The following is a 21,733-nucleotide window of genomic DNA, read 5'->3' as shown; positions in this document are numbered from 1 at the left end:
TGGAAGCATTCTTTGAAAATGAGACGAAATTATTTATATTTCTTTTGAGTATGTTCTCCTTAAATTGTAGTTATTTTTTGATTGATGGTAAACAATTGGATAAATAGAGCATGTAATTACAATTGCAAAATAAATGTTGAACACCCTTATATAAACTATCAAGGAACCAAAAAATATATATACTCAAATATAAAAATAAGAAGCTCAAGGTATCCTAATACCTACTCTCTATTCCTCGAAACTCACATATTTTTCTATTTTAAACAAAAGAAAAGAAATATCTATGGGTCTGGAATAGTAATGGAATCGAACCATATTTTCTAACTCTTTTTATGTAATTACTTGCTATTTTAAAAATATCCATTATACAAAACGACTGCAAGACAATTATGACATGGAGAATGATAGCTCCAAGGAGTAAGCAAAAGGAACTGGGATTTTTGTGTCTTCTGGATGAGTACTCAAAGATCTCTCTTGAAGCTATTTATCAAATTAGACTTCTCTATGCCACACCATACTTTTAAGATAGCATAGTCATCACACCTTTATCCCAATCACATCCACATCTCTCCTCAGAATTAAATTTTAACATTTTGCATGACCTTTCTTTCTTTATTAACCTATCACAAATAATTATTCTCAAGTAAGAGTTGCACATATTAAACGGAGTTTTAATTTATTGACTTCTTACTCCACAAATGTAATATATTATTGAGTTTGAATTCAGAATTTGGATGGCAATGTTTTGAAGCACAGTTTACGAATGTGGAATCATTAATTTTTAATCAATAAATGGCTAATAAATGTATATTGAAAGTCTGTTTTTTTTTTGGTCGGGAAGGTAAATACATTGATTTTATCGCAAGAATTGCTCTTAAAATATCAATCATACTTAATGCATGACTATAATAAAATTAACAGTCGAAAAACGGAAGAAATGCAGGCCCCACCTCGAGAAAACTAGCCTAACAAGTCACTATCAAGAAACTCCATTTTAGATATACATATATATATATGGTGTTAATAGAAAAGTATTAATGACAAATTTTTTTTTTTGCTCTGATTACATCCTGGATTTCAATATTTTGCCCAATTATTAAAAGCGTCATTGGATAAAACAAATACAATATACAATGTGAAAATTGCATTTCATGTTTTTTCCTATAATATCTTTTGCATTCTGGAAACTTCTATCGCTGCATCCCAGCAAAAGTAGAGAGCTCATCTTTTCTGGGAATTTGAATAGGAGCATACTATAAATTGGGATTTAGTCTAGGAAAGGGCGAGTAAATAGTAACTTTTGCATCTGATTGGCCATTTGAAAATTTAAGTAGAAAGATCAGGAAAAATTATAAAATCAAGGCTTGGAGCATGACATGACAATTATTTTCTGGGAGTCTATTATTATCATGAAAAAATAATTTTGGTATACCTATACCTTAGAGCATGACGTGAAGGATTTCATGATTTAGGCAAGTATGGTTTCGAGTACGTAATATGTCATAAGTCCATGACAAAAACCTGCGTTCTCCATTTTGGTTGTGTTTTATTAAATGAATAAAGGCTGTTGTTATTTCTTCTCTTGGTCAATTAAATAAAGCCAGATTTTAATGATTTGCTGTTGCCTGCTTGCTCCTATTCGAATTTGCCCCTTCGAGAAGGACTCAAATGTAACACTTTCGAGTTTTGCCATTTTGCACAAACCAACCTGAATTAATATTCGATGAAGGCAATTTCCCTGTTCATAACGCCTATCTAAATTTATGCAATATTCCTGCAGGTACGAGGAACGTATTATAATCCGAGTTAGTTAGCATATGCTAAGAATTTAATCAACTCGAGGCCTTATTCGGGTAGACAGTCTTATGGGAAGAAAGCAAGGCCGCCCTATGTTCAGAAGGCGCTAACTAGATTGTAGGATGTCATCTTTTTCTGCTATTTCGTTGGAACAAGCAGTCAGCGTTTTGAGAAACACTTCACTTCTTGGCGAGCGGATTTAATGGGAGCATTTTCTTCATTCTTCCTATGGAAAGAGGGATCCGTTTCCTTCCTCTCGTTTTCTTGACATGAATGGCGGTCATGAGGTTTTCCGTTTTGCCAGTATAATTGATAGGAACATTTCTTGATATTAATTGCCCTCCTAGATAGATGATATGCTTCCCTGCGGACCTTACTTAACCCTCTTTCCGTTCACTCTCTTCGTCGATTTCCACATTTAAGCATGTATCGAAGGCTGACTTCTTACATCCCCTCTTATACGGTTGGATTTGGAAGAGGGACATCTACTTATGTTAGGAGCTTGTGGGAGATTGCGGGTCATTGAATGCATACCATGATGCTTCAACTGCTGCTAGATGACTTAACTTGTCGAGGATGAAAAAGACCGTGGAAAGTGGTTCAAGATGGCAAAAGCGCAATTGCTTTTAGATTCAATCAGGCCCATTCTCAGCTGATTAGCCAAGATACATGTTTGTTTTGTTCCATTGGATTATATTGTCCTTCAAGGCAGGATATGTTACATATGCTACTGTCAAGAGAATGGCTTGTCATGCTACTATTAAGTGGCCATTCAACTATCAATAATCGCATTCACATCTATACAAGCACGGGGTACTGCTCAGGGAATGTCCCACTCTCCCTTCACGTGATGCACGAGTTTTGCTGACCGAACATATGTGACAATCTTTGCCAGCCCAATTCCAACCTGTCCACTCGTCGGCCGAAAGAAAGAACCCGGTCAACCATTGGGCATCACAACATGATTGCACGGCTTGTAATGATGTCTTACTTGACCATGCAAAAGTGGTTGTGAGATCGTTATGGTCTATAATAAGGCAACTCTAAATTACTTGACTCACTTTGCTCTTGCTTTTTGAGAGGAAACCTTTGAAAACTCTTTTAACCAAGACCGTTATGCTTCCTTCAATTCACGTCTCATAGTCTTAAGCTGCATGCCGTTTTTCAGGTGTATTCTGGATAATTTTAGTGTTATTTTGTGTTCCCAATCATAAGAAATTCTTCTATTTAGTATCTAACAAGACACAAGGGCAAAACGTATATTTATGCTTTGTTTGGGAAGGAGGGGAAGAGGAGCAAAATGAAGTAAATTTTGTAACCTTTACGAGAAGAAGTGGGAGGAAATTCATAATTTTTTTCTCTTCCTTTACTCGATGTATCCAAGAAAAGCAGCTTTTCCTTTATCATGAAGGTGCTTGCTTGCTAAATAGACCACAAGCATAGGGTAAATCATGCATTGTTGCTGCCATAGGGGTCCTTACCAATTGACATAAACTAAACGTGAATTTCATTTTTCAAGTGCGTGGAACTCCACTTGACTTCCAGTTGACGCACATCGGCCATTATCCACAAGATGCTCCGACGAACAATCAATGTGTCCATTCATGTGCAAAACGTACTATGGAGACACACATATGAAGTTGATCCTTGGAAAGCAGAGGTGTCGCGCAACCTAGCAACTCAGTCGTTCGGATCCTCCTCCTCCAGCTTGTTCTGTCTATATGTTTTAAGAGGAGGAGGATTTGACGGCACGAAGGAGTTTGTAGACCAACTAATGGACTAGTTTAAGAAAGAAAAGAATTCTACTGCGCAGTTTGCTTGGAGACTGAAAGGAATAATAAGGAAGAGGGGTACCCATGGCCATGTGACCGTCAAGTTTCCAATAAGTACATATTTGAAGTGCTTGGCATTGTGGGCCCGAGATTTTTTATTTTGTCGTGGATTCTCTTTTTGCGGTTCTGAGCCGACAGCTTTTGTATTCTCTTGAACTTTGGAGAATCATATTCACATTTAGGTCCCCACATTCATATGACAGGATAAGGTGAGCACAGCACCTTTCGGTGGATGAGGTGATGAGGGTTTGGAGGAAACTCAATCGAAAGCCCTTGGGAAGTTGCTTGCATCTTTATGGGAGCAAATTCATGGTTAATTCATTGTTAAATTATATCTCGAGTTTAAGCGTTTGCAAAACGCGATTCACTTGAATAGATCTGTTATCATTCAAAATAAAATCCAATGTTCATTTCATTATTTAAACAGGCAATGCGAGATAATAGTTTCATTAACAGGGTTTAGGTAATGGCCCAATTTTGATTTCATTTTTAGCAAGTAGTTCCATTCCATATATGAAGTGATATTGTATTTGTTCGTGTAAATGGTTAATTAGATATAGTTTCAATCTCTTTATGTAAAAACCCTTTTTTGAAAATCTCAAAAATTTATTGGTTGACGTAGGACAAGTTGTCAATAGTTTCCTAAAATGAATTGATCAACAAATGAATAGAGTTTAGCACAACATTTATCAAAGTGAATAGATAAAGGTTGGCCGCTACGAATGAGAGCTATGGACAATCTAGCATAAATCATGTTGACAAGGATTTTTCATAAGAGTGCCACGGGGTTTCATTACAAATACCGGTGAAGAGCAGATGTTGAAACTGCATTTGTCCAGTCCTTTAAGTTAGCTTTGAAACTGTTCTTGTTAATCCTCCAGAACCTCTACCGAAATTCACTACTCAATTCCAAAAATTCTCTGCCCAGCCACACCAATTTTCCCAAATTCCTCGTATAGCTTGTGCTTCTCACTATTTTACCCTTCCGTTTTCGCATGCGGCAACGTAATCGTGGTGACTTGCTCGCTTCACCTTCCCATTACATTTCCCTAAAGACTCCATTTATTAATGGAAAAGCAAGTCAAGTCAAGTTGTGCTTGATTTCAAAGTTCAATAAAAAGAACCTGTGTAGGTGGCGCGCACCTTCCGCATGATGCTAACGAAATTACGCGTTCAAGCACGCATAGTAGAAAAAGCAAGGACTAGGAGCATCTTTATTGCAAGTGGGTTTTCTTTTCCACATTTTTGTCAAAATAAAAAGCAAGTAAAGTCAAGAAGAGGTTCCCGCAACTTCCTCATAATGCTGTGAATATTACGCGTGCAATGACTCAGCATTCTTGGAGGACTCTGCAATCAGTATTCTTCAAGCATGAAGCTTAATATCGTGCAAAAGAAAAAATGCACCTTGGTGGAGAAGCCATTGGCTGAAAATGTAAACATGAAATAAAAAGCTAAACACCAAATGAAATAAAAAAGTAATTGATATTCACTGAATAACTATTTGATGGTGCAAAGAACCCATTGGCCAAGAATTTCTAAATGTGACACCAAATATATAAACCCGCAATTCCACCAACTCAAGAAGAGCCAACTATAATGCCTTGTAGATCTATGAATGGAAAAAAGAAGATCGGTGGAATCACCTCATGTACTTGATTAGATGGATTTAACATAATGCTAAAGCTCAATTAGTTGTTGATTATGCAAACAAAATCATCATAATTTTCTAACTTGTCTAAATAAGGACCAAAAAAACCACCCGTATTTACTATCAATCGACTATCAGTTGTCTCGATAATTCTCATATACTGTACATTCACTTGTCATTATTGAAATATCAAATGCCTGAATATGCTTGTAGCTCCATCCAAATCTGGAAACAGAGTCTCACCCAAATCCAATCTTTCGTAGAAAGTGTGCACTCATCTTCGGCCGACGTCACTCGGAGCATCAGCATTGCTCGCTGGTTTTCTTTCCAATTCTTCGTTTACTTGGAAAAAGCAAGTCAAGTCAAGTGCACTTGCATAGGTAGCTTCAATGCACCTTCTGCATAATGTTGCGGAAATTATGCCTGCAATGGTCGCCCTTTGCCTTTTATTTTCTAATTGTTTTAATAATAGAAAAATAAGTCAAGTTGAACTCATGTTCATTTTAGGAAAAAAGGCACCCGCATAGGCTCTACGCCCCTTCCGCGCAATGCCGTAGAAATTATGCATGCGATAATTCCGCCTTTTGTGCAGCATGCATCGCAGCAGCGGTCCGATTAGTTGGAGATTCTTGGACCGTTGGATGGCAAGGACTCAGCATTGCACGCACAGTAGAGGGTGTTGTGATGTCATTTCTCTAACTTGCTGACACTAGATGTGTTTGATGTTGACTAGTTTTGATATTTCTCTCTACTCTTGGCATGTATGTGAGTAATACAGCGAGAAGGTTGAAATATGGAGGAGGATGTTTTTCTTCGAGGACTCTTATCAAATTTCAGATTGGCTAGAAGTTCTCAAAACACGGTCTCTTCCCATTTTCAATTTACAATTAGTTCCAAGTGGCAACCTAAGATGATGTCTTTGTCTAATTTATCTTCGCTTTTATCTTCTAGCTGGTGAAGCACAGAAACCATCATATTTCCTATCAATCTCGACATTTGATTGATTTCATCAATCATTTATTATTTGAAATCCCTTCTCCTTATCTTGTCATAGAGTGAAATGAGAAAGGAGTGATTCCTATGCAAACCATTAAATAGTTCTTGAACTTTAATTCGTTTCATGGAACATATTTGAATGGAACAACAAAAATATGGTTCACTTCTTAAGTTTTTTATTATACTTAAATGGAGATCTCCAAGTCTAGTAAGTATCATATGTATCGTGATCCTCTTGGAAGTATGAGAAGCAACTTGAGTGAAAAGTCATCATCTCTTCTTCACTTCAAAAGCTATTCACTTCATTGATATCGGTGTGTAGAGCTTTAGATACTTCATTTCTTATATTAAGTGTACAAAAAGGCCTATGTTGAATACGAAAGTCTGAAATTTACATCAACTCAAATAATATAAAAGAGAATATGCACAAATATGAATTAAATGATTAGGAACGTCATGTGTGATGTGTTTTCAATTATACACTTGAGTTGAAAGAATGTTTGTACCTATAAGTAAAGAAGTGAGTTCATGATCTTAGGAGGTTTTATAAGCTAAGCTGGTTGTCAAAGCAGCAAAAGTAGGCTAATATTATATAGCTATATATACACTAGGTGTCAACGTGATCATTCCTTGTTGTCGTGTTTAATGCAATTCCTCTCCATTTAATACCTTCAGTTTTTCAAATCACATCTTCTAATGCTAAATAAGCTAATAGTGAATCCTCCTTTATTGTGCTGCAAAAAATTGTATTTTGGTGAAGAACATGTTGGCAGAGACTGGCAACATGAAATAAAAAGCCTGACAAAAGATGATCATGAAAGGGGAAAAAAGTATTACTAAATTACCATTCAAATACGGAGAGTTGTTAGCTTAGAATTTATTAACGCGAAATCAAAAGAATAAAATTTATGTAATATGTTAAAAACTATTAATTTAGACGGAGAGATAAAAGTGGCTTGGATGGAGGATAATGATTTGATAATTTTCAAGTAAAAAGTAGAATGGAGAAATCTAGTTTAACGAAATTATTTTGAAAAAGATTTATTTTAAAGTTACTTTTCTAGATGAATAAAAAAGGAAAAGCCTCCTGCAGACTTTTAATAACAAAATCCTGTATAATCCCCCGATTTATACGCTCGTGTCTGACTCATATAAATTAGCAGTATATAAGAGAATGAAAGCAAGTCAAGTCAAGCCAGTGCTGGATCTCTCAAATTTCATCGAAAGCGCGTAGACAGGTTCGAAGCACCTTCCCAGTAACATGGTGTGAATCGGTGGAGACCAGTCCACAGCAGGAGCATGTGAGTGTTGCTCGTCAGTTCTCTTTTCCACTTTTTCTTATTAATATAAAAAGCAAGTCATGTCACGATGCCCCTGAGTATTGCGTGTCTCCAAGTCAATGATGCTACTTCGACCCAAAAAAAGAAAGAAAAAAGTCATGATGCCGCGGAAATTACGCGTGCAATGATTATTCTTTCCGTGGCATGGCTCACAGCGGTTCGATTAGCATGGAGAGCTTTGGACCGTTGGATGGCAAGAAGTCGATTGTTCGAGCACGCATATTAAAGAATTTCGCGTGTCGGTAATCCTACTTCAAAGACTGAAAATCGGTGGAGATACCAGGGTTGTGTTGTTTGAGCACTCCTCAGGTAGTCAACCGACTCCTTTCTCTTTTCTGTTTCCTACTTTGATTGCTCCATTTTCTTCTGAGTAAGCAAGGGGTGTGAGAGTTCTTTTATTTTCGTTTGAATTAACTGAGTCATGAAAGACATTTGTGCGATTCGCAGATCTGGACCGTGAAGGCTGGCTTTCTTTTAAGGCTCTGCTTGATCAATCTCTTATTTTAAAACAGAATAAGAATCTCGTTGGTTAATCACTCCATGATGTCCATCCAATCAAGAAAAAGGTAAATGGTCTTTCCGTTCTCTTCCTTTCTCTCCAATTCCTTTCGTTTCTTTTCACGTCATTTCCTCTCAACTTAAATTGCCAATTGAATTGTAAAAGAGAAGAACCCACTTAGAAGATCCGAATTCCAGGGCGTCTTCCTCATCGAATGCTCCGCATGGAGGAGATCATGAAGGGGGAGACAAACGGCCGAAAGGGAATGCCTACGAAGTGTTCTTGAGCTTTAGAGGGATAGACACACGCAAAAGTTTCACGGACTATCTCTATACTAGTCTTATCGATGCAGGAATTCACGTGTTTAGAGACGACAATGAGCTCCGTGTTGGTGAGGAGATTGGTTCGGAGCTTCTCTGCAGCATTACACAGTCCACGATCTCTATCCCAGTTATTTCCAAGAACTACGTTTCCAGCAAATGGTGCCTTCGTGAGTTGGTTCAGATGTTAAAGTGCAAGAGGAGTAAAGAGCAAATAGTGTTGCCCATATTTTATAAAGTGGAACCCTCACAAGTGCGACATCCTACAGGGAGATTGAGAAAAGCTATCAATGCACATAAAAAGAATATGGAGGAAATGGTTGTGAAGGAATGGGAAGAAGCACTCAAAGAAGTCAGCTCCTTGAAAGGATGGGAATCGGAGAAAATTGATAATGGGTACCTTATTCTCTAACAAAATGTTGTTTAATTTTTCATAAATAGATCTTTCTTGAAAACGAATAGACATATTGCTATCCTAAATCGATATTCATTGTTATTTGACAGGCATGAAGGAACATTGGTTAAAATTATTGTGAAAAAAGTTATAGGCGAGTTAAAAAGGTTTTTTCAGCTAAATGTTCCCAAACAGTTAGTGGGAATCGAGGATCATGTGCAACTTATGAGCAACATAGATGCTGAATTCAATGATACAAAGATTATTGTAATTTATGGAATGGGCGGCATCGGTAAGACTACTCTTGCAAAGGTGTTATACAACAGACTATCTAGTCATTTTGACTATCGTAGCTTCTTGGCAAATATCCGAGAAACATCCCAGCATAAGGGTATTGAATGCATACAAAAGCAACTCATTTATGACATAACAAGAAGTCCATGTGATGTGTCTAATGTTGACGAAGGAGTTAGTGTCATCAAATCTCGATTTATGAGGAAGAAAGTCCTAGTTCTTTTGGATGATATGGATGATAGTACTCACGTGAATGCTTTGGTCAAGGATGGAAGTTGGTTTGAAGTGGGAAGTATAGTCATCATCACAACTAGAAACAAAAGCATTCTCGATGAAGGTAGGGTGAGCTACATGTACCAACTCAACGAGTTATCTTTAGATCAATCATTGATTTTATTTAGTAGACATGCCTTTCAAAAGGATTCTCCTCCGAGTGATTATGAGGTTATCTCTCGTGATGTCGTATCTACTACTGGGGGGCTCCCATTAGCTCTTGAAGTTATAGGTTCGTTCTTATGGAGAAAGAGAGAAGACGTATGGAAAGGTACATTAAAAAAATTAAAGAAAGTGCCCCATGAGAAAGTGCAAGAGAAGTTGAAAATAAGTTATGAAGCATTAAATTATGGGGAACAACAAATATTTTTGGATATAGCGTGCCTTTTCATTGGATCACGTAAACAAAATCCAACTTATATGTGGGATGCTTGTGATTTTTTCCCTGGGATGGGGATTGAAGTATTAAGTCTTATGTCCCTAATTAAAATTGACGAAGATGGAAAGCTATTGATGCATGATCAATTGAGAGATCTTGGAAGGGAAATTGTTCGTCTAGAAAATCCAAATGAGCCTCAAGAGCGTAGTAGATTGTGGATCTATGAGGAAGCCCTAGATGTGCTTGATAACAATGAGGTAAGAGTTTTATTTACTTGTCTTAGTTGGTGAATGTGGGTGCATCTTCCCTTTCTTGTTTATAATAAAAATAACTGTCACTCTGAGTCCCCAAAACTTGTTGCATCTACTAGCAAAGGAGCTCTTTTGATTAATTGCAGTATTTGCCCGATTCAAGATCATAATTGAGAAGCAATTTCTTGGTTATGGACTATTGATATATATCTTTACATGGTAGTATCGTGATGAGGATACTCTCCTTTTGGCAACTTCAATGCAAAAACAAGACTACAAAAGCAGAATGTTTGACAGGGTACTCTTAGAGAAAACCTGACATTTATAGATTGTTTCGGTCATGCTTTCCCCGATATTTATTTGATGCATGTGTTTTATGTTTGGATTAGTCTTTTCGTCTCTTGGGAGGTCTTTTGTTTCTTTTTTCTTTTACTAAGTATTGACTTCTTATGAGTTCTGGTATCATAAATGAGACCATTCATTTGTGACGATTTAGCTATCTTGGTTCCTGTATTTGTTTAAGTTGGATTAAGTGTATCCCTTAGGTTTTATTGGTTGTGCAATTTAGTCCCCATCTATTTTTGTTTTTGCTCAATACAGTCCTCTTTCACTTTTTTGTGCAATCGAGTCATTTGTGGTCAATCATTGGTTGACACCGCCAATTTGTTGATGTGGCGTCTGTATTTAGTTATGATATATGAGCAGCCATGCAATATAACCTTTTAAACATACGTTATTTGTGTTGTATAGACTTTTCATAATAGTGGATAGCTTCTTTTGATGAATCTGCTAATACCTTTTATCTTTGTGACGATTGATGATTTTTTTATTAATCCCCATATAATATTCATTTGTTAAATTTTGCTATCATGTTATAATAATTATTTGTTCATTGTTCAACTCAAAGTGAGCATCTTATTGAGCAAAGATTTAGTTAACATTTATATCATCATCTTATTTTTGTAAAACGAAAACTAGTTTGGGATAAATATGGCATGGGCTTACTAGTTTGAAATTTTTTGTGACATAAAATTAGTGTGGGGTATGTGTGGAACAAGTCTATGGGTTCGGGATTTTGGTATTATAACCAAAGTTAAAATGGTTTTGAATTTTGTGTAATGATAAACTTTCATTATTAGCATGAAAGTTAAAAGGTAATCCACTTAAAGCAATTATAACATATGGATGATTTGTAAAAGCATGCACAAATGTCATGAGTATCGTTAATTATGAAATACTAAACAAACATGCGGATGCAAAACATAACGAAATAAGAGGACTTTATAAAAAAATGTTACCAATGCATTTCAGGAAGCAGATTTTTGCACCAAACAAATCCGTACTATTGACCCTCATGATTTGCAATTGGTCACCTAAAACAAAAAATCAAATTTGGGTTTCTAAAATAATAGGTTACAACAAAAGAAAAATGCAGAAGACCCTTAGTTCCTTAAGAGTACAATTTTGTCAATCCTGTCCAATCTGTTTATACAGATGATCTCATTAATCTATGGTAAAAATGAGCAAAATTTAGATGACTACTATATAGAATGTCTGATATTTTCAATTTTCCTTCACATATTATGAAAAACCCTCACCGAAGAAACACACGATAAGAGAGGAACATAAAACACGTGTACCTTTTGCAATGACATTCTTGTTTCATTTTGATATGGAGAATTGCAAACAAAGTAAACCGAAAAAGTGAGGAAATTCTACTATTGGGATTCTTTAATTTTGATACTTATATTGATGGCAAGTTTGATTGATGTATTAGGATGGTTAGAGTCGTATTGGTTCACACATACATGATATGAGTAAAGGTAGCCTTATTTCACATACAAAGGGCATGAATTTTGATAGATATATTTGAATTAGTGAATGCAGGTTATTTCACATACAAATGGCATGAATTATGATAGATATATTTGAATTAGTGTATGCATGAAGAGAGTCCTTCCATCGTAGTTGCAAAGGGACGCAAATTTTGGAAATTCAAAAGGTGCAAATTGCGAAGTGTGTAGTTGGATGAGGAAAAAGTTCAGGAACAACCACTTGAGTTTCACATCTTTACATAGATTAGATAAATAATATGCAACCGCAATCTTTCATTTCACAAAATTGAAAGGGTGAAGTGTACGCCATAGTAGTACAATAGCAAATTGAAATTCGGTGCATTTAATTTTATAGTGGTTGGTCTCATCTCATCATTCAAAACTTATAATCCACAATGTTTCCAAATTGCAGGGTACTAGAAAGATTGAGGCCCTTCCTCTCGGCAAATGGGGTTATCGAAAAAGATACGCTCCTCTCGGCGGATGGGGTTATCGAAAAAGATATGCAGCTGAACAATTTAAAGAATTGACCAACTTGAGATTCCTTCAAGTGAATTATGCAAATTTTACCGGAGATTTCCAAAGCTTACTTCCTAAATTAAGATGGCTTCAGTGGCAAGGCTGTCCCTTGGATTTCATTGCAGTCAACTTCCATCCGAAAAAATTAGTTGTACTTGATTTGTCAAACAGTGCAATTTCGGAGGCCTGGGGAGGATGGGTTCCACTCAAGGTAAGACATAAAGAAGGCATTGAAGTATTTTTCAACATAATGATTTTTTCCTTGTACATATGACATTTGAAAATTGATTTTCATAATTAAACTAGGTGTTTCTCTTTAATTTCGTGCTATTGAAGGAAAACAGTGTGCCCAATGAATGCATCTCTCTTCCATTCAAATTTATCATCTAGTTTTTGATAATAAAAGTTTCTTGTCGACCAAAAAAAAAAAAAAAAAAAAAGAAATCAGAAAATATCTCCTTTGAAATTTTATTTGAAAATAAATGCAGTTAGCACTTGTACACTCTATATATTGTTTTGCAAATGATGTGCTTAAAAAACATTTATCTATGGATGCGGCCAAACATTACTAAAACAGGCATTTAAAATTAAATAAGACAATCGCGAAGGAGTAGAGGAGGACGGGTAATTTTTGAGGAGTTCTAAAAAGTCGAAAACATAAGGAGTAGCAAAAAATCACAAGTCGTGACAGTCCAATTACACTGACATATCCTTTCTTTCTTCCAGAATGCGGCGAGCTCAAAGTTCTCAACCTCACGTCTTGTCAATCTTTGAAAAGAACTCCAGACTTGTCCACTTTCGTAAGGTTGGAGATTTTGACTCTTAAAAATTGTCATAAGTTGGAAGAGCTTCATCCTTCTATTGGGGACATCAAGACTCTTGTTTCATTGGATGTCTATCGTTGTAGAGAACTCAAGGAGCTACCAAAAGGTATAGGTAGAATGATAGAATTGAGGGACCTTAACATAGCGGAAACTGATATACAAGATATTCCTATTTCGAGCGATTGTTTGATGAAGTTGGAGTGTCTATCTCTTTGTCATTGTAAAATTTCTCAACTTCCTAAATCCATGGGCTCCTTGGTTTCGTTAACTCAATTACCTATATATGGTTTAGCAATTAAAGAATTACCTGAATCCATTGGTGCCATGAAAGAGCTCAAGGCTGTTTATGCCAATCGGTGTGAAAAGTTAGCCCACATACCCAACTCCATAGGCAATCTAGCATCTTTGCAATGGTTGGAGTTAGAAGGCTGCTATTCATTGACCGAGATTCCCGACTCGATTGGAAATTTGGCATCATTGATCAAGCTGGACTTAAGAAAGTCATCAATTATGAAATTACCCAACTCCATAGGCAATCTGGCATCTTTGCGAAGGTTGGAGTTAGAAGGCTGCTGCTCATTAACAGAGATTCCCGACTCGATTGGAAATTTGGCATCATTGATCAAGCTGGACTTAAGAAAGTCATCAATTATGAAATTACCCGAAAGCATTGGAAATCTGCAAAATCTGAGGAAGTTGTATATTAATAGAACTCACATAACGGAATTGCCTGATGCCATTGGGATGTTGGCAGAACTTCAAAAGTTGAGAGCTATGGATTGCAAAAATCTGGAGCAACTACCTAGTAATATATGCCAACTAATTTCGCTAAAGGAACTCTGTCTGTACGGGTGTGAAAAGCTTCGGGAATTACCAGATCAGCCTTCCGGCTTAACAGATCTAAGCATCACCTGCCAGGGGCAGTCTATGCCCCGTCTTTCCCAGCTAACCCGTCTCAAGGAACTCATTCTTTATAGTTGCCATCGGCTTGAATATGTCCCAGAGCTTCCCATTGGACTACCGGATCTTAGGATTATAAATTGCGGAAAATTGAAAGCCTTGACGAATTTGTTAGACTTGAAACACTTGCGATATTTCGAAATTTTTAAATGCCCATCTCTCGAAGGATCGCTCGACGTGTCGAATTTTAGGCGTGCGCAGATGAGAGAACTTGGCTTGACAGAGCTCGAGGACTGTCCGTGGGGCTTACGATTCCGCCGTTAGCAAACGTCGAGCTAGGGGGGCCAGAAGAGAAGGACGGCTCGACGTTCATGGAATCTCTCTCTCTCTCTCTCTCTATTAGTCAGTCGCCCTGCTGGTTTCCCATGCCCGAAGATCGAAGCCACCATTGGCACCGCCCATCCACCGTAGGCAGGCGAGCAGGTCGGTCGGCGTGGCGGAGATGACAATGGCAACGGTGACGAGGCGACGCCACGGCTGGCGATGCCCTCTCCATCCGTTCCAGGTAAACGCACGCATGTGTCTCTCGAGCTTTCCTGCGCTCTCTCAGCTTCAACTACATTTTAGAACCCCGGTCGAACCGCACGAGCTCATCGATTCTGTCGAGATTTGGTGAGTTTCGGCAACAATTGAGTAGGCGGTTGGAGCTGGAAGCCGCTGGCTGCCATTGTATTGTCGAGATTTGGTGAGTTGACCAAGGTCACGAGCTTAGGTTTGCTGTTTTGAGCTGAGGCTAGCACGTATTAGTCAAATTCCTGCATTGTTGATGTTCTGAATGCTCTAAATCGGGCACGAGTGGATGTGTAGGGCGTGATGCAGATGATCGATGAATCGTATTTGAAGTTTAGAGTCGATCGATCTCATGTTGTAAATTTGCAATTGCAGATAGTTGGGATGGCAGTGTTCAGTTTCCTCGCAATGGCCTTCTACGTCTTCCGGGGACTGTTGCTTGGGAGCGAGGCTGCTGAGATCACCCTGACGACAATATTCTCTTTTATGGTAACTCCCTTAGCGTTTACTTTGTGCCATGATGACATTGATTGCTTTTCTTTGGTCACAGGGAATTGATGGGATTTTCCACATATTTCCCCTGATTTTCAGGTTTTCTCGGCGATGTTTCTGTTCGTTTGGTGTACTGCGATAGATCCGATGGATAAGACCAGTTATAGAAAGAAGAAGAGAGGCTCCGAAGCTATGGCACTCGCGGACTTTTGTGCTAATTCCCCAAGCTCGCCCTTCCAATTTCCATGCTTGATTTGCCTATCTGGGTACTTCTTCTTTCTCTTTTTTCTTGAATGATGATGGAAGGAAGGTTGGGGTTGATATTCCTATGGAAGTCAAATGGTGGCGACTCTGTATGTGTATACAAAGAGATATGTAATAAAGCAAAGAGATTAGCACGGGAGATATCCTTTACGGCGGGATATCGCGAGTCTTCACCACCCATTTGCTTAGCTTTGGAGGAGACAGCGAACTCAATAGGTAGAAGTCAGTAGTTGTGGCATGTGGATGAGCTAAGTAGGAAAGTAGTGCACAAAGTTCTGTATATAAGCTGGACATTGTTGTTTGGGGTACTATCTAGGAAGATACCTTGAACTTGTACTTTTACAAGATGGGCCCACCCTCCTTTTGGAATTGAAGTTAAACGTGTGGGAGTGAAGGGTTGAAAAATTAGATAATATCCTTGGTCTATGATGACAAAGAGAAGAAGGCGCTTTGTCTTGGTCAAGTAATTTATTTTGTTTTTTCGCCTTTTCAGGGTTTAGTGAAGTCAAGAGTTGGGGCTCTTCTTTGTTTTTTATTCTGCTTAGTAGATTTGTTTTTGGGGTTTGCATTATCTTTTATAGAGATGGATAGGTATTTCCTCGTTGCCTTACTTATTATACTTATTGCATAACAAGGAAACCGAGGAGAAAAGAAATTGAGATTGGGTGCCGGAGGGCCAATTTTTAATACTAATTCAGGGGTGGATGTTCATCTACCCACTGACAAACTAATATGCAATCAATTAAAAATGAACTATGAGTACGGGTTGTAATTGCAATGAGGGTTTGCTGCTGAGTTTCTCCTTGCATGAACACAGCATGTGTTACATTTGTTGGAGAAAGGAATATTAAAAAAAACGCGAGCCAAGATTATTGTGTTTGGTTACCTACCTGGTTCTTGGGGCTTGAACTTTTGTCTCTACCTTCCTCTTCAAGTGATATAAAGGAGTCACGATAATTTGATGACATTGATACTTGGATATTCATACATTTAAATTGTTTTACCTGTATTTAGTTGCTCCCAAACTTTCTTGTAATGAAAGATTTGTCTTACACACATTATTAGAGGTGAATGTGGTCATCGAGGTTAACCTATGTCCGAGTATTTGCCTTCTCATCTCTGCTTTTTGGTGAAAAGCTAGTGGAATTTTCGCTCTTCATTGATGGTATTTCATTGTTATGGTATGCTGAATGCTGATAAGTTCATCTGGATTAGTTAGAGCATGATGATTGATGGCTATTAATTATACCCATGCGAGATCTTTACCTTAAAAGTTGGTTTTAGGATGCTATCTGTCTAGGATGCAATTTAAAAGATGGAAGTTGGTCACATCAAAATCATTCCCACTTTTGATCAGGAACAGGATCATTGGAGATGGAGAATGGGATTCTCACTCCTGGTCCCAAATATCCTACTTTGCCTATTTAATTGGGACTCAATCTCATCGTAAGTCAAATGAAGCCCAGTTCTCATTGTGCATGACCCATTGTACGTCTAAAACAATATCTAAAGGCCAAACCCGCTAAGTTAGGCTAACTTTGGGGATGGAAATACAAGGGGACTTAAAATGAGAATGAGGTGTTGCCCTCATCCTGAATTAGATTGCATGGAAGATTTAATGGCTGGTTATGACAAGGCTGAAGATACTTTCCATACAGACTTGGGAGAGTCCATAAGCTTTCAACTGGATTAACCTTTTATTGCTGGAGTTGGAAGTGGTCTCTACATTCTTGAGAGGGTGGGGTAAATAGGAGGTTTGCTGTGCCTCCACAAACAGCAGTGGAGCACAATGCCCTACCCTTTGTATGGCAGAATCTCTTCTGGCTGGGGACAGAGTTCGTTTTTCACATCATAGCATATAGCTCTTCACCTTGTCTATTTCTTTCATCCTCCTGTCTTCTTCTTTTCATTGCCATCGTCTAGTTTTGCATTCGTTTTTCTCTCTTCTGTACTTTTGCCCCAATGCTTCTCTAGATAGCTTTCTCGAGAGTTACGGGAGCTTCCTCGGTGGTGTCCTTCTGTTGTGGTGGTTCTTGTGCTTTTGATTTCTACATTTAAGCTTCGTTTCCCTTTTTAAAAGATAACATGTAGGTATTAGTACAGAAAAAATGATTAACAATCTATTTCTTTAGAACTTAATTTTCTGTAGAGTCTTATGATCATTAATCCAAAGTATGTTCCGATTTCAATCATGTGGGATTGATCTTAACAACCTTTAACTTGAGGGTTAAATTTATATGTATTTATACTGTAGGGACTACCTCGCATACGCGAACTGATTAGATCTTCAACTGTTGTTTTGTGTAGCTGGGATGTGACATCTACGTATGACTATCTGAAAAATGAATGTTCTCAGCATATCTATATGGAAATTGGCTCTAGGCAATCCATCAAGATTCAAGATCTTAGTCTTGGGGCTTGTGCTTTACTATGGTGGAATCCTCTAGAATCTAGTATGATGGAATCCACTAGAATCTAGGATTGTGGAATCCTCTTCTGTTTCTCACCTTGTGTTTCTTGATTCTGCAAGATTGCCCCAGATTTTTACTGATTCTTGTTCTTCTACCTTCGTATGAATCACATACATCTTTTTCAGGTCTAGTACAGGACATGTTTCATGATATGTCCTTTATGGGGATAATGGTGCTTGTGCCGTCTGCAAGTTTTCAATTGGCTGGGATTCTCTTGATACAGATACCTGTATTCATGCACCTTCCTATTATCCCTTTTGGTTTCTTTTTTGACTATATCTTCATGCTAGAATGAAATATTTTCCGTGCTGTTAATCAGATCAGTTCAACTCTAATAATTGTGCTCTAGATAGAATCAAGTCATTGACTTGATTAGATGGTGACAAACGTGTCGCTATTTTCTCATCAACAGGCTGTGACAGCAATGGTGTAGCAGACTATGCTATATATTGACCATACACCTGATTTTGAGACAATAATAGAGCTTATTGAGACACTTTACTCTATTGCCCTGTGATGGTTAATATGTGAAATGAAACCCTATTGCAGATTATGTTTATGAGCAATCTTTTTTCTTTTCTTTTTTTTTTTCCTTCTCGGTGGTTTCTATAGCTAGTTTCGTTATGCAGATATATGTCGAAATTGAGAGAGCATGGTTGATTAAGAAGCTTGCAAAAGTAAAGGAAGAACAGGGTCTTATAGCGGAAGCTATTGACTTTATGCCGGAAATTGCAGTAACTAGAAGCTGACTACTGTCGTCACTGATCTTGTAATTGATTTTTCCTTGTCCAACATTTCTATGATGGGTTTAAATTGCTGGTAGAAACTTTTGAAGCAATGGCAGAGACGGAGAAAGTTGCCTTTATCCTTGAACAAGTACAGGTTTTTTGTATTACTTTAAGCTGTTTATGCACTATTGCTAAGATTGGTTTTCTGATCGATGGATTTTGTAGGTTCTTTGTGCTTAGATCACCAGGATTATGTCCATGCACAGGTCCTTTCCAGGAAGATCAGCCAGGATTTTGAGTGTTTGATGTAGATCCTTCCAAGGAGAAGAAAAAGCCTAAAGAAGGTGAAAATATTGTGGAAGGAGTGCCAGCTGATATATTGTCACTTCTGGAGTTGAATTGGATATATTGAGAATTCATGGTACGGTAAATTGGTGTTTTGCTTTTTCTAATGTTGTGTCCACTATCTTTTAACTAAATTGTTTTCACTGATCAAGCACTACCTGGTATTCAAGTTGGGGTTCAAACCATGAACTTGTATGGCTTTATTTAGTTGGCACTTACTCTTCTTCCTTTCTAGCTATATAGCAAACTCTGACGATCAAGATGTGCTTAATGGATCTAAGCATACATCTCAGTTTACCTAGTGTTCATGTTGTTAATAATGTAGGTATTACTCACATAACAACAATTACCTCAAGATATGTTGATGCTATACGGCCACACGGTGAAGGGAAACCCAGAGCAGTTGATACTGGTGAAGCTCTATTGTTGTTGACTCTTCACTGAGTGTTTTGAGGCACGGTTGTAGGTTTTGAGGAAAATTTACTGGTACTTGGTTCTATCACCACATGATCCTATGTAGTCAAGCCTTCTTAATGCCACTTTAAGGATCAAAATCTCTCATATATTACCCAATTCAGGTACCATTTTTGAATTGTTCTGGGTAATTGGTTGTACGTCTTGCAACATCTCAATAACGTGCCATAGAATTTGGTTGTCCATGCCTTTGTTATTTTAACGCAGGTTGCTTCTGAAACAATTGGTCACACTGGAGGCTATCCAATGGACTGCTCTTTGGAGTACTTTTAAAGATGAATTTGAGAATGAGAAAAACATGCTCGGAGGTGCACTTGTTGAGAAGGCAACAGAAGATCTTAGACAGAGAATCATTAAATGTGTAATTACAGAACTTTGTCATTTGTGACTCACTCTATTTTCTGCAGAATATTATTGTTGTTTGAAAGTATTACCTGAGGATTATTTTTAAAGAGACTTCCAAAGCTGTGATGCCTTAGTATTTAGATCTGATTATGGGGAACATTGGTTTATGTTTTTCTTATCAATGTCATCTTTATGAATGATTTTCAAGACGCCACATTTAACCCTGAGCAGCCTCTCTGCCTGTAATCCCTGATTAGGACATGGTTGCTGGACTTGGATACAAATTCTAAAATAGTGGAAACGAGGTTTAGGTGCCTTGAAAGCCGAAGGCTTGTCATGGAATTGAAAATGTTGTCTTTGTAGTTTCGTTCCGTAAACATTTCTGATCGATATATATGTGTGCACTTGGCTTAGTCAACTTCTGCTCATAAAATTTTTAGCTGTGTGATTGGTATTGTGAAACCATTTCTTGTCCCATGGAGCCTGAAATTTCAACGCCCTTTGGAAGGGTGGGAGGAGCCGTGCTATATTGCTAAAGTAGTTAAGCAAGTTTTTTCTGCTAGTATTAGCACTCACCATTTCCGGCACATAAAAGTATGTCCCACTGTTGGAGCTTTCTTAATGTGTTTAGAAAACCTACGTAGTTGAATCACTCAGGGAGAAGAGCTCTCTTCTCGGGTTTCTATTACTGCTGTTGTAGAGCATTTTTGTCGTTCACATGCCTCAATTGATAAAATCAATGCTATCATCTAATAGAAAGATCGCTCGACGTGTCGAATTTTAGTACTCTCTCTCTCTCTTGCTGCTAGCCAGTCGCCCTACTGGTTTCCGAGGCTGGAAGATAGAAGCCACCGTTCGCACCGTGCATCCACCATAGGCACTGGCAGGCGGGTAGGTTGGTCGGCGCGGCGACGATGGCGACAGTGTGGCATTCCAAAATTCATGATGACCTCTAGTTACATTAAAGTCTATGAATAGGTGATGGAAGTACCATCAAGTTATTTTATAGCCATTTAATCCATAATTTGCAATAAGGTTTATGGCCAAGCTTTTAATGGATAATTATGTGATAGGAAAGAAAATTCTATCATTGGCCATGTGTATTATAAATTGGAATTTATGGATTTGTGACTACAAGTTTTATGGCCTTATTATTATTTTTTTTGCAACTTAGGTATTTATTTAAGTGGAAAATGTTAATAGATTATTAAAAGGTTAATGGGCCGAAATTTTTAGGCCAAGCTAGCCCAAAAACCCAGCCCAAGACCCCCACCACTTCGGCCCAAAGCCAGGCCCATGAAGCCCATTGGGCCGTCGACCAAGCTGGCCCCAAGCCTAGCCGGATGGAGCCCCTCTTGCATGGCAAATTGCCAAGTGTTCTTCCCTAGTTGCCAAGTGTGGCTGCCCCTATTGGCCATCGTGGGCGGTCACATGCAGCTTTCAATCAAATGATTGAAGGAAAGGGAAATTAAGAGAGGGAGAGTGGCCGGTTTTGGTGAGTGAGAGAGAGAGAGCTGTCGAGAGAGTGAGAGAGGGAAACCGAGAGAGGAGGAGGAGGCCGTGCGAAGAAGAAGGAAGAGAGTTTGTCCGCCTGTTCGTCCGCCGTTCGTCGCTATTTTGCCTCTGTTGCTGCTGTTTTGTGCTTGAATCTAAGGCAAGTAAAGTCCTAAAACCTACCATTTGCTTGCTGTGATGTGTGTGTGTAGAAGATGGTACATTTTGGTTGTGGTAGATGGGATGAAATTTCGGAGCTTTGAAGAGAGATTCGTTGGCCATGCATGCTGTTTCTGGAAAGACCAGTTTAACCATCCTTGAGTTTGTGTGTTGCATGTGACTTTTTAGTCAGAATCTTGCTTCGATTTCTTCATGAAAGTTGTAGAGAACACCATGAAGAACAACATACTAAAATTTGAGGCAAAACGAACAATAAATGGTTAGTGAAA

The 21,733-nt window shown here is 38.1% G+C and overlaps 1 protein-coding gene across 6 annotated transcripts; it reads left to right on the top strand.

Annotated features, from left to right (window-relative positions):
- Positions 1–7,771: 7,771 nt before the first annotated feature.
- Positions 7,772–19,907, top strand: LOC104436896 (disease resistance protein RUN1). Of its 6 annotated transcripts, none has more exons than XM_039308726.1 (10): positions 7,772–7,922; positions 8,061–8,179; positions 8,310–8,828; positions 8,937–10,029; positions 12,271–15,160; positions 15,263–15,429; positions 18,528–18,667; positions 18,852–19,047; positions 19,297–19,549; positions 19,653–19,907. In XM_039308726.1, exons 2-5 carry the CDS (start codon positions 8,154–8,156, stop codon positions 12,649–12,651), a joined length of 2,019 nt encoding a protein of 672 aa, XP_039164660.1. In that variant the 5' UTR covers positions 7,772–7,922; positions 8,061–8,153; the 3' UTR covers positions 12,652–15,160; positions 15,263–15,429; positions 18,528–18,667; positions 18,852–19,047; positions 19,297–19,549; positions 19,653–19,907. The 6 variants fall into 6 exon arrangements, with proteins under 6 accessions (XP_039164660.1, XP_039164659.1, XP_039164661.1 ...); XM_039308725.1 differs by having other exon boundaries at positions 18,528–18,774; XM_039308728.1 differs by having other exon boundaries at positions 7,867–7,983; positions 18,528–18,774.
- The last annotated feature ends 1,826 nt before the right edge of the window (positions 19,908–21,733 follow it).

The sequence above is a fragment of the Eucalyptus grandis genome, chromosome 3 (genome assembly GCF_016545825.1).
Source record: "Eucalyptus grandis isolate ANBG69807.140 chromosome 3, ASM1654582v1, whole genome shotgun sequence".
In the NCBI taxonomy this organism is placed as follows: domain Eukaryota; kingdom Viridiplantae; phylum Streptophyta; class Magnoliopsida; order Myrtales; family Myrtaceae; genus Eucalyptus; species Eucalyptus grandis.
Note: the sequence above shows the minus strand (reverse complement) of the source record. Positions and strands in the feature narration are given on the sequence as shown.